This window comes from Chelonoidis abingdonii, chromosome 1, assembly GCF_003597395.2.
Source record: "Chelonoidis abingdonii isolate Lonesome George chromosome 1, CheloAbing_2.0, whole genome shotgun sequence".
Lineage (NCBI taxonomy): Eukaryota > Metazoa > Chordata > Testudines > Testudinidae > Chelonoidis > Chelonoidis abingdonii.
In genome coordinates this window covers 116261826-116275666 of record NC_133769.1, presented here as the reverse complement: position 1 = coordinate 116275666, position 13841 = coordinate 116261826, and the positions used below count along the sequence as shown (strand labels likewise).

Sequence of the window (13841 nt, the reverse complement as noted above, 5' to 3'; positions counted from 1 at the left end):
CCGGTGAACTTTTATACTTCCTGGTCAGCGCCGTGACCTCTGAGGGGTGGGGGCAGGACCCAGTGGCTCCGCCCACCTTGGTATTAGGGGTGGTTCGTCTCTCAGCGGGGCTATGGGATATCCCACTGCCTTGCTACACCTCCACACTTTTAGACATTGTTAAAACACAAATAGCTTAAGTTTGAAACTTGGGCTGGATGTGATCTTCCATGAGGAGGGCTTGTGTTTTCACTAAGTCTGGAAAATGGTGGACTTTTGCAGAATTTTGACCATTTGAAAATTTCCTGACAAGCATGTGTAATTGAAAATGGTGAGATTTTAAGGAGCATTGCATGCTTGCACACCTAGGGTGTGCATACTCTCCTAAACAAGGTAAAATAACAGTAGGGCTTTGTCTTACATGATGCATTCCTATTGTGTTTCAGTTTCTTAAGACTTAATATTGTAGTGACTTAGTTAAAACTAGTGTCATCCTGTCTTTCTTTTTGGGCTACATAATAAAAAGATACAAGCTGGGTTGTCTCTCATCTGATGGGAATAATGGGGGAATTTGGATCAAGTAATGTATTAAATTTGAGTGCTTCCAATAAATGATTCAACATACAATCATTCTTCAGATACAGTAAGTAAGTAATTGACTAATGTATTTAGATTGTATCACAGCTCGGTAGTTTTCTAAAACATTTTAGGGGCTTGAGTATATTTTAGGGAGGAAAAATAGCTGATCTTTACTGATACTGAAGCTATACTTCTGTGACAAGCTCTAGAACAGCGGTGGGCAAACTTTTTGGTCCAAGGGCCACATCTGGATATGGAAATTGTATGGCGGGCCATGAATGCTCATGAAATTGTGAGTTGGAGTGAGTGGGGGGTGAGGGCTCTAGCTGGAGGTGTGGGCTCTGGAGTGGGACCAAGGAGTTCAGAGGGCAGGAGGGGGATCAGGGTGGGGTTAGGGGGTTCTGGTGTGGGAGGGCATCGAGGTGCAGGCTCCAGACGACACTTACCTCAGGGAGCTTCCGGAAGCAGCAGCATGTCCCTCCTCCAGCTCTTGCGTGGAGGCGCAGCCTGGCGGCTTGGCGTGCTGTCCCATGGCTTCTGGCCAACGGGAGCTGTGGAGCCCCTTGGTTGACCCTATGCATAGGAGCCGGAGGGCGGACATGCTGCTGCTGCTTCCGGGATCCATGCGGCGCCATAGCATGTGCAAAGCGGGGCAAGCCCCCGGCTGGAGTGCCGGAGCGGGGCAAGCCCTGGACCCTGCTCCCCAGCAAGAACTTGAAAACTGGATTAAAACATCTGAAGGGCCGGATGTGGCCTCTGGGCTGTAGTTTTCCCACCCCTTGCTCTAGCAGAAGGGAATTTGTGACCTTGATTGTGCAGTAATCTCCTTGGTTTTTGAGACAGTTCTTCAAGTCAGTGCTTTTCTGGTTGAGGAGACCGTAAATGAGGAAGTGGTGTGCTGGAGCATGAATTCTTAAACTTTTACTTTAATACTTGGAATCCTTACCTTTGTGTAATCAGAGAATAGTAAAGATCAAGGGGAAGGATTGTTAGCATCAATGCATGTAGCTTTTGCCTTTGGATTCTCAGCTTGTAATTTGCAGTGTTTCTCTGTTCCTGGCCTGGTCTGTTTTTCGTCCCTGCATTTGAGAACAGCTTCAGATATAATTACACTTGTATCATGGATACTGATGCAGTGCCTATTTTTGATCTAGCCACAGGGACTCTTGCAGACTGCACTGTGCAGAGATCTAATTTGAATTAACTGTCATTGGTGTGCAGAGAGTGGAGAAAGCATTCACGCTGTGGATATAGCTAGGATGGATCCTCATCTTCTCAAATTAAAATTAATGTAAATTAGTTCTTCTAGTTGAAGAATACATTTACATTTACTTTAAGTTATCTGTCTGGAAGATACTTGATCATGCCCTTCCCCCCTCTCTAGCTCAGCTGGATGGATATTCCCTAGCTCCCTAACATCTTGTTTTTTCAGATTCTCAGATGTATGGCTGCCTTGGGAAGCAGGAGCTCAATGGAGGTTTATCAGTGCTTCTCTTGTGGGCTAAGGGGGTGGGAGGGAGAGGGTTACCTAATGTCAAAGTATCCTATTTCAGCACTGTGTACTGTTATATAGCTAGTAAGACTCTAGCACGGCAGCTTATGGAAGGCAGCATCTGGGTAATGGAGACTGATCATAACATTGCACTGACCTTTTTTTTTTTTTTTTTTTTCCCTCCACAGGTTGATCTGTATGTTTGCTTGTTTTGTGGCCGGGGAAACAATGAGGACAAACTGCTACTGTGTGATGGATGTGATGATAGCTACCACACTTTTTGCTTGATTCCCCCTTTGCCTGATGTGCCAAAGGGTGACTGGAGATGCCCGAAATGTGTTGCTGAGGTACAGAGAACTACTCAAGCTCTCTGCATCTATTTATGCTATTAGGAAGAGCCATTTACAATGGTTACTCAGCCCTTTGAGCTCTGTCTTCTTCCTCTTGTCATTGGAGCAGAATGTGTAGTTTTATATTTAGTTTGGGGATATTGTCAAGATGTGATCTGTGACTGCTGCTGTGACTGAGTCTCCAGAAGCCCCTTGTTCAGCAAATGAAGCTGTTGGGCAGCATAAGAAGGAAGAGCGTCTGCCAGAGGAAGCGTAAAACTTTCGGGGCAGCCGAACTCTGCATGTTAAGAGCTGGGATTGGATTTGAGTTATTAGAGGGTGTTAATAAAAAAGTAACTAGCCGTCAGCTGTCTGGCATGTTTGCATGTTCAGATACACTGTCAGAGGGCTCTATTGGTGTTGAAAGGGGCATTACGGAAATAGGCAAGGTGGAATAGCCTGTCATGTGACCGAGGCTGCTATTTGCCCCTTCTCTGTGGATAAGACAGTGAAAGAAACTCCTCTGAATCTGTGCATGTCAGATGACTCAAGTTACTAACCAATTAGCATAAAACTATTATACCAAAGCAGTTATCTGAATAAACCCTCTTGCCCTTCTCTCCCTCTCTCCACATACGCTTATCTTCTCCACAGCTAAACCAGCTACTGACTTACTAAGACACGGTGGGTGAGGTAATATCTTTTATTGGACCAATTTCTATTGGTTACCTCTCCCGCCTTGTCTCTCTAACATCCTGGGACCGACATGGCTACAGTTACACTGCATTACTAAGACTAAGGCAGTTGTAAGTTTTGCTGTAGGACAGTTCTGCTACAGCTGCTTTGCTGTAGGACAGTTCTGCTACAGCTGCTTGTCTTAGTGCCTGAATCTCACATAATCCCCTTTTAGCTTAAGGCTTCCTCAGTATCTTTGCTGTCCCTTGTCGTTCTGCGTACTTCAGCAAGTGCTGAGATGGTGCCTTTGGTAATGCAGGTGAAGCTGCATGGCAGTTAGTTTGACTGCCCAACTGGTAGTTGTGTGGTAGGAACAGCCCCATCTGGAGAAAGCAGTTGAAACCAATGTTTTGCGTTTGTATTAGCCAAGGAAACTGACGTAGACACTGGTCTCCTCCAGTAGGAGCCTGGCTGCTTGTCATCACTTGCAGGAATAATATTTGTATTGCCTCTCCTAGGAATGTAACAAACCACGTGAGGCCTTTGGATTTGAGCAGGCTGTCAGGGAGTACACCCTCCAGAGCTTTGGAGAGATGGCAGATAACTTCAAATCTGATTATTTCAACATGCCAGTCCATGTAAGTATCCCTCTTTGTCAGGATTTGTTACTGGGGAAGGCACTGAAGTGAAGCTGACAGAGTTTTTGATGGGCATCTCATGATTGACTTAAAGGGACAATATCAGTTTGAAATATGTAAACAAATGGTTTAGCTCTCTGGCATCTGGTCACGTCTCCTTCAGTTTCTCCTCTTTCTGCTGGTGGTCTGCTGTTTCTTTCTGATGGATGGGTGACTTAGGTCTATACCCCAGCAAAGTACTTTGGTCAAACTGTTAAATTCCTTCCCTTTTCAGGGTTCAGCAAACCAGACAGTCCAAATAATGTATTTATTCTTCCTTGTTGGCACAGGGTTCTTCCTCCAGCCCTTCACCTTGTATAATCCTTTTGACTCAGGCATGGTTCAAGTCTTTCGACTCCTGTTACAAACCTGGCCGAGTGTCGTCCTCACCCCCTCCATGGACGGTCACCAGACTGCTGTATTGGAACCAGTATTTGAATTGCATATGTGTCCATATCCATTGGGTTTGAGCAGCATCCAGACACTCACTCTAGTTCTTGCTTCTCAGGCACACTCCAGGGTGCAGACTTCCTATCTGGTATCCTCCCCCTTAGGATGTGGGATCCTGCAGTTGAGCTGCCTTGGGTTCAAAGTCAAGTGTTGACACCCTCTTTCCCCCCCTACCCCCATCCTCCCACTTAAGTCTCCCCACCAGCTAGTGCACGTTTTCCCTAGTGATCAGCTCTCATGGACGTTCTGGTATTCAGTTCAGCTCTTTGGGGATGCATAGCAGATAAAGTAAGGTACACCAGTTTTGTAAAGGAACTTTTTAACCACACACGCATGCACGTGTGCATGTGCAAACACACAACTTTACTCTTAGACAGTACAGGGAATATACATCTTTATGTGTAAACAACAAAGAGCAGAATGCATTTCCTTCCTTCAGTCCTCTACTTCTGAGACCCTTTTACGGTTTAGTCTGCCTCCTTCAGGGGAACCAGGTCATTCTGACCCTCCACTCCTTCTGCTCAGTCTTCTGGTTCTGGTGAAGGGCTTCCCTCCTCTTGTCAGAGTGTGTGTGTCCCTTTTAAAAGCAAGGTCTGATGCTTCTTCCTGCTGCTTTTGTCATACTGAGATTTTCCCTTCTCCCTGCTTTCAGGTAGGGTTGCTGAGAGAGGGTCAATAAAATCAGTGCCACAGACTGTTGCTCCCACGGTACCATCTGGGAATGGCTCTTCAGTTCTTGATGGTCCTGTTTCAGATTCTCAGACCTAGTCTACCTTCTACCATAAAATGGAACAGATAGTCATAAATAGAGTTCATAAAATCAAATGGAGTTCACACTTTTCTTGAGTTCAATCAGTGGTCTTAACTAGGATTAACCAGCTGATGCAGGGCTGAAAGGAGGACTTTGTCCCTTGCTGGAAGCCCCCAAGCAAAATCAATCCCACCGGGTCTTGAGCTCTTATTAGTGATGTACTGCCTCAAGCCTTTCCTCCTTATTTCACCTCATCCTGAGACCATTCTATGAACTGTTCTTGTTTACAGCTCACTTTCTGGACTTAATGTTCTCTTGATGGAGAGCCCTTCAGTTTTCACTTCCTGGTCTCTGCAGTCACCTTCTGCTCCTTGCAGATATTTGGACTCTGGATAGCCTTCTTCTAAGTCCTACCCTCCTTCTTCTTAACTGAGCCATACTTCTTGTATAGTTCAGTCATTTGACTGCCCACCCTCATGATCACATGAGCCTCTGGGACGACACTGCCTATCAATCCCTCCTGGGGACTATCACCCAGCATGATGATCTTTAAAGAGGTGAGCTCTATAAGATTTATATTAGTGGCACTTGGTCTTAAAGAGCCCAGTATACTCTGTTACCCTAGCTGGTTTAACAGGTTTCAGATACCTCTCCCCTCAGCTTCTTATCAAGGTTTATTTTTAAAAACTACTTTTTCTTGTTTATAGAAATGTCTCCTATGTTGTGTGTGAGAGCCATACAAACTGGAGAAACAGACTGTGGTCTGATTATACCGAAAGATCTGTCAAATGTGTAATACACAATATATGAGCCCTCAAATGAGAGAGGTGTTTCCCCAGTAATCTTTTTTGCTGTAATCTAGAGATGGAGTTGTGATTCAGTCACAGGACTGAAATGGAAGCTCTAGGTTCTGTTACTGGTTCTGCTGTAGATTTCTCGTAGCATAACACTTTGAACAAGACACACAATCTCTCTGCTTTGTTTCTTCCATCTGTAAAATGGAGATAGTACTTCCTTAGCTGATAGGGTATGTGCAGCTAAATTAATGTTGGTGAAATACTGTGGTGATAAGCACGTAGAAAAGCCAATATTAAAAAATGTCAGTGTTACTTTCAGCAATGATAGATTAAAAAAAGTTTCCGACAAATGTGATTAAGTTTATGGTATCCCATTAACACTCCAGAATTAGTGAGTAGTTTCATTTTTGGAAAGGAGCACCCTTGATGAATTAGAAACAAAGAATCTTTCTGCCTCTTGTATTTCTTATAAATCTGTGGGTGGCTGAGAGCTTAGGGGTTGGGGGAAGAGGACATTGGTCAGCTTGACCCAAATGGGCAGCTGTTATCCAATTTGTTGTGATAGATGCACACTCTGGTTCTTTGTTCAGCGAGTATCAGTCTGTTCTGAAGACCCAATTGAATTATTGGATATGTTATGGTTGATGTCTTCCTTTCTGATGGGTATGTGCATAACCTGGCCTGGTGATAAAATTACTTAAAAACGGCCATACTGGGTCAGACCAAAGGTCCGTCTAGTCCAGGTTCCTGTCTTCCAGCAGTGGCCAGTGCCAGGTGCCCCAGAGGGACTGAACAGAACAGGTAATCATCAAGGGATCCATCTTTTGTTGCCCACTTCCAGCTTCTGGCAAAACAGAGGCTAAGGACACCATCCCTGTCTATCCTGGCTAATAGCCATTGTTGGATCTATCCTCCGTGAACTTATCTAGTTCTTATTAAAACCCTGTTATAGTCTTGGCCTTCACAACATCCTCTGGCAAGGAATTCTTCAGGTTTACTCTGTGTTATGTGAAAAATTACTCCATAGCATGACGTAGTAGTTCTTAATGGACGCATTTGGAGTGCAGGGCTTTTTGCTCACTTTTTTTATTCTTACAGAATTATAGGGCTATTTGTTTGTTTATTTTTCTAACTAGAACTATATCTGGGCACTTTGCCTTTAATCATCCTACCTTTTTTTTCCCACCTACTCCTTCCCACACAATGTGACATACTGCTTCTAAAGCCTGGTAAGTCTGTAAAGCTCCTTACCTTGTCCTAACCCTGTAAGCACCTACACTACAATGTTGCTGCTGCTGATATAAATGGCACACTACACGGACCTAACAACTCCACCTCAGCAAGAGGAATAGTGTTTAGGTCGTTGTAGTTAGGATGACGCAGTGTCCCTGTAGACACTGCATTATTTACATTGCCTGTTGATTGTCAGCCTCCAGGGCTGACAGCTGGAGTTCCTTGCCCTCCTGGGTGTGACAATTGTCAGCCCCTCACACTATCCCACTTAAGTCAGTGCAGGCATGCACCACCTACAGAAGGAAGGTAGTGTGGACATGAAAAACCCCAGTAATTACTGTGGTAGCTGTACGTTGACCCAAATTAGGTCAATTTAATTTTGTGTAGATAAGGTGTAAGAAATGGCCAAAAAAAAAATAAATCATATGATTTCCATGGAAGTTGATTCTCATGTGTGGTGTGGGAGGAGACTGGATTTAATATCTGATCTGTGAGGTGTTGGGAAAGGTACATTATCAGTTTTGGGTGTGTGTGTGTTTTTTTTTTTTTTTTTTTTTTTAATCCTGGGATAATGCTGTATGCCCTGGAATGCCTTTGTCTTCACAGATGGTTCCCACTGAGCTGGTGGAGAAGGAGTTCTGGCGACTGGTGAGCAGCATTGAGGAGGATGTCATTGTGGAATATGGGGCTGATATCTCATCCAAGGACTTTGGAAGTGGTTTCCCTGTGAAGGATGGCCGTCGAAAGATGATGCCAGAAGAGGAGGTGTGAACGGGGAAATGTTAACTGACCCAAACTTTGCAGAACAGGAAGTTGCACTTCGTTTAGGACTGAAATTGATGTGGATTTTTGTAGTTTTGTGAAGAAAAATGGTGATAGCTTTTACATGTGCCAACATTTCTTTAAGGCAAATGTGATCTGGAGGCTAAAGCAGGGGGATTAGAGTCAAGAGACTTAGGTTTCATTCCTGGCACAGTCACTGATTTACTATGACTGACAAATTATTTTTCCTTGCTGCAGTCTGCACCTGTTTTGCGTGGCTGTTCCAAGGGTTAATCTTTGTAAAGCGCTTAGATCTTCAAGTGAAGGTTGTGATAGAAATGCAAAGTATTAAGGCAGTATTCGGCATGCATTTCTGAACCGCTCTCAGCATAAGGAGTCTGAAAGATTTTTTCGTGAACTCTTCAACCTTCTGTTAACTACCAGAACATCAGCGTTCTCATCCAGATGTCCTATATTTAGAATCTATTGAGGATAAGTTAAACGGATTGGTTTTCAGTTGTTCTCCTTACCTGTATCTTCTCATACTCACAGCATATGCCATGCTATCATAAGTAGAAGAAAGGGAAAAGAACCACTAGGACTCAAGTTATCTCAGTACCCTTTCATGGCTTCTGCTCTGTTTAAATTAATTTTAGCCAATATGAGTTGCTGATAATAGCCTGCAATACATCTGCCATCCTGGAATGTGGTCTAGTGTGAAGGAACTGTGATGAGCATTTGAGGCATGTTATATATGAACACAGTTCTTAACTTTGTCTTTCTGGTGGAGGCATGTTGAGGTGTCTGTAGTTAGAGGTGAATTTGGGATCATCTGAGTGGTGGCTTGTTGTTCTTTTGCCTCTATACATTTTTGCCATTGCAAGTGTTATTTACTCTATTCCATAATACAAAAACTAGTGTCGCCTGATAAAATTAATAGGCAGTAGGCCTAATTCAAACCATAGGAAATAATTTTTCCATACAATGTACAATTAACCTGTGGAACTCATTGCCATGGGGTGTTGTGGTGGCCAAAAGTATAACTGGGTTCAAAAACTAACTAGATAAGTTCGCGGAGGATAGGACCATCAGTGACTGTTAGCCAAGATGGTCAGGGAGGCAACCCCAAGCTCAGGGTACTGACCACTGGCTGCCAGAAGCTGGAAGGGAATGATGGTTGTATCACTGCAACTGCCCTATTCTGTACACTCCCTCTGTAGTTCTGGCATTGACCAGTGTCGGAGACAGGATACTGGGCTAGATGGACCATTGGTCTGACCGGGTATGGCAGTTTTTATGATCTTAGCAAGGACAGTGAGGGAGTTCTCCTCCTGTTTTTATGTATGTACTCTTCAAACCGTTTTTGTAAAGAAGGTTAGGATAGGCCATTCTGCAGTAAAATGGGCCTTTGAGTAACTGATTTCCCAGAACACGGTTCATAAAGATGTAGTAAGGCGTGGGTTTCATGATTTCTTTGAAGTGTGTTCCAGGCTTGAATTTTGTCTTCAGGATATCATGCAGATGTCATTTGCCACCTACTTTGTAGGGACCAGTGCTTTACTTAGAGCAAAAGAACAGGGAAAAGTGAAGGTATCTTAAGCATGTTTAGGTTTCTGTCTAAACCAATATCTAGTGAGATAATTACTTCAGTGCAGTCCTGCAGGATTGGCTGCTAGATAAAGGTCTAAGGAGTAGTTGGAAGACTTGATTAAGTGCTTGATATAAAGAAATACTTCCCAATTCTGAAGCTTCAGCATGGCAGAATACCAATCAAAGGTTAATATATAAATTAATAGACTGCTCCATTTATCCTGAGGGCTACCTTCTCCTTAGGCTTGTTAGAGTATTTGAAAGGTCTTCTGACTTCACAGCTTTCTCCCTTTCTTTGGCAGGAGTATGCACTTTCTGGTTGGAACCTGAATAACATGCCAGTGTTGGAACAGTCAGTCCTCGCTCATATCAATGCAGATATCTCTGGCATGAAGGTGCCCTGGCTGTATGTAGGGATGTGCTTCTCCTCTTTCTGCTGGCACATTGAGGACCACTGGAGCTATTCCATCAATTACCTGCACTGGTATGGTCTCTCTTCCTGTCACCTTCTTTCCTTGCATTGCCCTGATTGCTTTTAACTGATGCAGTTCTTCATTTAATACCTGTACCTGGTGATATCCATTCTTATTATTATTTGTCTGAGGCCAAAGGCCCATAAGAGAGATAAGCAGTTCATTTCCTTAGAATGAGACTGACACTAATAGGAGAGATGGATACAGATATCACTGTATAAGGCACCTCAGTGTTAACCCTTTGGTTACATGTAGATGTTTAAACTCCATCACCAGTAACAATGGAAAATTCTATTCTACAGACATCCTTTCTTAGCAAGTCTTGGTGCACTCATCTAATCAAGCAATCCTATTGGCTGAATGATAAGCTGCTTTATAATGCAGTTTAGAAGTTAGTACTCGTTCATAAGCCAAATATTTTTGGTAAAAAAGTTACGCATCAAAGAACGGGGGTCGGCTTATAAATGGGTCTACACCAAAATTTGATGATTTTAAACTCTATGGAATCATCAGATTGAATATCTAATACTTTGTCGTTTTGTTTACCTGGAGCGTCTGCAGGCATGGAGCCCTCAGCTCCCAGTGTCCACAGTTTGCCGTTCCCAGTCAGCAGGATGTGCGGGAAGTGGTTGGGAACAGCAAACTGCGGACACAGGGAGCTGAGGGGCGCTGTGCCTGCAGACGCTCCAGGTAAACAAAATGTCCAGGCCCGCTGGCGGCTTACCCTAACAGACCAGGAGCCAAAGTTTGCCAACCCCTGAAATATAAGGTCAGCTTATGAATCAGTCATACAGTTTTTGCTATTTTTACCTAACCATCTTGGGCCGTTGGCTTCTAAATGAACGGGCTAATGAACGAGTATATACGGTATATTACATGAGAGCAAATAGCTGAGCAGCTCTATATTGATGTAGTGGTGCTCACACTGCTTCCAGTTAGGAATCTCACAATGACGTTAACTTGATGTTAGGCTCTCCCAAAACAACAACCACCAAATTCACTGCAGACAGACCACTCATACTGCAGTTTCCCCATGTCCAGGCTCAGTACTAATGGAGCAGTTTTCAGAGGTAAGCTGTGGGAAGCACTCCTATTCAAAATGAAAAGAGTGTGCTTGTATGTACATCTTGTAACAGTCATCTTGCCTTTGAACTGTGATTGTAGTTTTCTGGAGAAGTATGTTTGCTAGTAAAAAAAAACAGCCCAAAATATGTTTTGTTTAGAGTTTGGTTATTGGCTTCAGCATGCCATGAGCCAGATCATTGTGCTGGGCTTTGGTGCCAGCTGATGAATTTCAAGAGCCCAGACAGATGTAAGGGAAAGGTTTTCTTAGTGGGATTGGACTGGTGTGTCCTACTAGCAGTTGTCACTGAAAACTTCAGGAATCAGATGAGGTGTTGGTGTGAACAAAATTAGACTCTGGAGTGCAATATTATTTTTCTTAGCTTTTTGGCTGACTTCTGAATAATTTTGCAATGTATTGAGACAGTGAATGCTAGACAGACATTGAAGTATTTAGACAGAGTTGCTTGCACTTTTGAATTAGTAGATAATATTTTGAGTGGCAGAAAACCATTGACAAATTCTTGGGCTCGCAGACCAGTATAGAGCACTGTGGTGCTAAGACTTAACTGGAAAGACTGGAGTAATTTGTTTGGCAGTTACTCGTTTTTATCAGTGGATTTCACTCTTGTTTGTCCCAACCCCCCTTCATATTTAACATGTTAGGCACATTATCTGTCACTAGGTGTATAAATCTCGCCACAGGTATCCCAGTCAGCTGTCTTTCTCTTGTGGTTCAGAACAGTAGTTTCCAGTAATTGGTTATGTGTAACGAAGTGGTGACTGCATCTCCTTGCTGGAATGCTGAGGTTTGTGTGCCATTGTCATCCCTTCTGATGCAGTTGTGCAATCTTCTGCTGGTGTCAGAGTTTGGACTGTTCCACACCCATCTTAAACTCTGTTCTGGGTAAGTGTGTGGTGTTAGGAAGTAGCTTTGCAGTTAAGATCTTAGTCTGATAAAACCCGGTCAGTTGTCTGGAGGAAAAAATAGGAACCCTTTCCTTGAAGAACGTGATATTTGGCATCTGTCTTCTCACCTAGGCTTCTGGTGGCAAAGTTCTTGCTGGTACTCTGTCAGATAATGGTAGAAAATGCAGCCATGAATTGTGTTCTGGAGGTAATTCACTTAATTGTCAAGTTAGAACACTGTGTTCATTTTAGCCCAAGAAGAAAGTGAGTTTGAGAATGTTGTTTCTTGCCACGTGAAAAGGGAGAGCGGTGGGAGGCTCGGTGAAATCACTGGAGCATACCTTGTATGACACTGACAGTATCCTAAATGGACTTTATTGAATTAGGTTTAATACCTTTTGGGGTCCTTTGTATTAAAAATGCAATTGTGTGTGTTATGGAATTGTATGTATATAACTTCTGTAGAAGACTGACTAATGAAATCGCTGGAAGGTATTAGGAACTTCAGAAGGCTTTTTGGAACAATCCCTGTGAAGTAGATTTCCTAGGAAGTACCTGGGGAAGGGGGATGCAAATGTGATCCCCTTGAATCCATCCTTTTGAAGCTATGCTCTGGGGAAGAAAACCCATTGTCTTCTAATTACCTGCTTCTGGAAACTCCAGATCCGAGACCCCCTGAGATGTATAAAGGGTGGGCTAAACATTATGAATGTGCTTGTTCTGAGCTGAAGCTGTGATAAACTTGTGAACACAAAAGAAACCCCTAGGGTGGAGTCTGGAAGGACTGCTCCAGCCAGAGCCCATATTAGGGTTGGGATGATCTCTGGTAAGCATATTAGCATGTGTATAGGCTCTTTTATTGTTTTTAATGTGTTCTCTGTAGTGCTTCCACTTTTAGAGTAAAATAAGTTTGCATAGAAAGAACTGTGTGGTAACTTATAAGTGTTGCCAATCACTGTTACAAATCTCTGAAGAGAAAGTGAGCAGGTGTGCTTAAATAGCCTGTCTTGGCTTGGAATAACACAGGAAAGTGTGGCAGGGAACTGTGCTTCCTGAAAATACCCTGATCAAAATGGAGTGAGACGCACATCTGCGCCCAAGAAAGGCAACGTCTGGGGAGTTAGAAGCCTGAGAGTCGGTGCCATTGCTGAGGGGAAATACAGGTGCAGTTGTCCTTAGCTGACACACCTTGCGTTAGGATATCCTCACTTTCCTTTAGGTAATGTGTATTGTGGGCTATGTTTTCTGCCAGGGGAGAGCCGAAGACCTGGTATGGAGTGCCCTCTCATGCAGCAGAACAACTGGAGGAGGTGATGAGAGAGTTGGCTCCTGAACTGTTTGAGTCACAGCCTGATCTACTGCATCAGCTTGTCACCATCATGAACCCCAATGTGCTGATGGAACATGGTGTGCCTGTGAGTAGTACATGAGAATTTCTTCCATACCTCTGTAACTCACTGCCTGTTTTATGTACCCTTCGCTTTGTGATAGATTTTCCTTATGAGGTGTTGGAATAGCATGTAAGAACTCTTATGGTGATATCTCGGATCCAGTTAATCAATTAAGGAGTGGTCTTTCATCTAATTCTCTAGCATGCTACAGTAGAAAGAGGTAATGTTCTGCTGAAGGTCTTCAGTGTGAAATTTGAAGTCAGTGTAGATGTAGCAGAATTCAGTTAGGTTGCCCCTAGTGGGTTCTCGCTATTAAATGATCTTAAGTGGCTCATCCGATCAAGAGAGAAACCTCTTGCAAAAAGACTCCCAAAAAGCGGTAAATAAAATAAAATATGATATAGAACAAATGTATTCACTGCATATCCAGAAAGCCTTTGACAAGGTCCCTCACCAAAGGCTCTTATGTAAATTAAGTTGTCATGGGATAAGAGGGAAGGTCCTTTCATGGATTGAGAACTGGTTAAAAGACAGGGAACAAAGGGTAGGAATTAATGGTAAATTCTCAGAATGGAGAGGAGTAACTAGTGGTGTTCCCCAAGGGTCAGTCCTAGGACCAGTCCTATTCAACTTATTCATAAATGATCTGGAGAAAGGAGTAAACAGTGAGGTAGCAAAGTTTGCAGATGATA

At 43.3% G+C, this 13841-nt stretch overlaps 1 protein-coding gene across 4 annotated transcripts in view; it reads left to right on the top strand.

Annotated features, from left to right (window-relative positions):
• KDM5A (lysine demethylase 5A) overlaps window positions 1–13841 on the top strand; it is a 91057-nt gene that overhangs the window by 20312 nt on the left and 56904 nt on the right. For all 4 annotated transcript variants that reach the window (XM_032796737.2, XM_032796739.2, XM_032796738.2 and 1 more), the window contains 5 exons: window positions 2239–2397; window positions 3573–3692; window positions 7569–7727; window positions 9617–9798; window positions 13011–13173. In XM_032796737.2, coding sequence (XP_032652628.1) covers window positions 2239–2397; window positions 3573–3692; window positions 7569–7727; window positions 9617–9798; window positions 13011–13173 — 783 coding nt within the window. The remainder of the gene's footprint in view (window positions 1–2238; window positions 2398–3572; window positions 3693–7568; window positions 7728–9616; window positions 9799–13010; window positions 13174–13841) is intronic.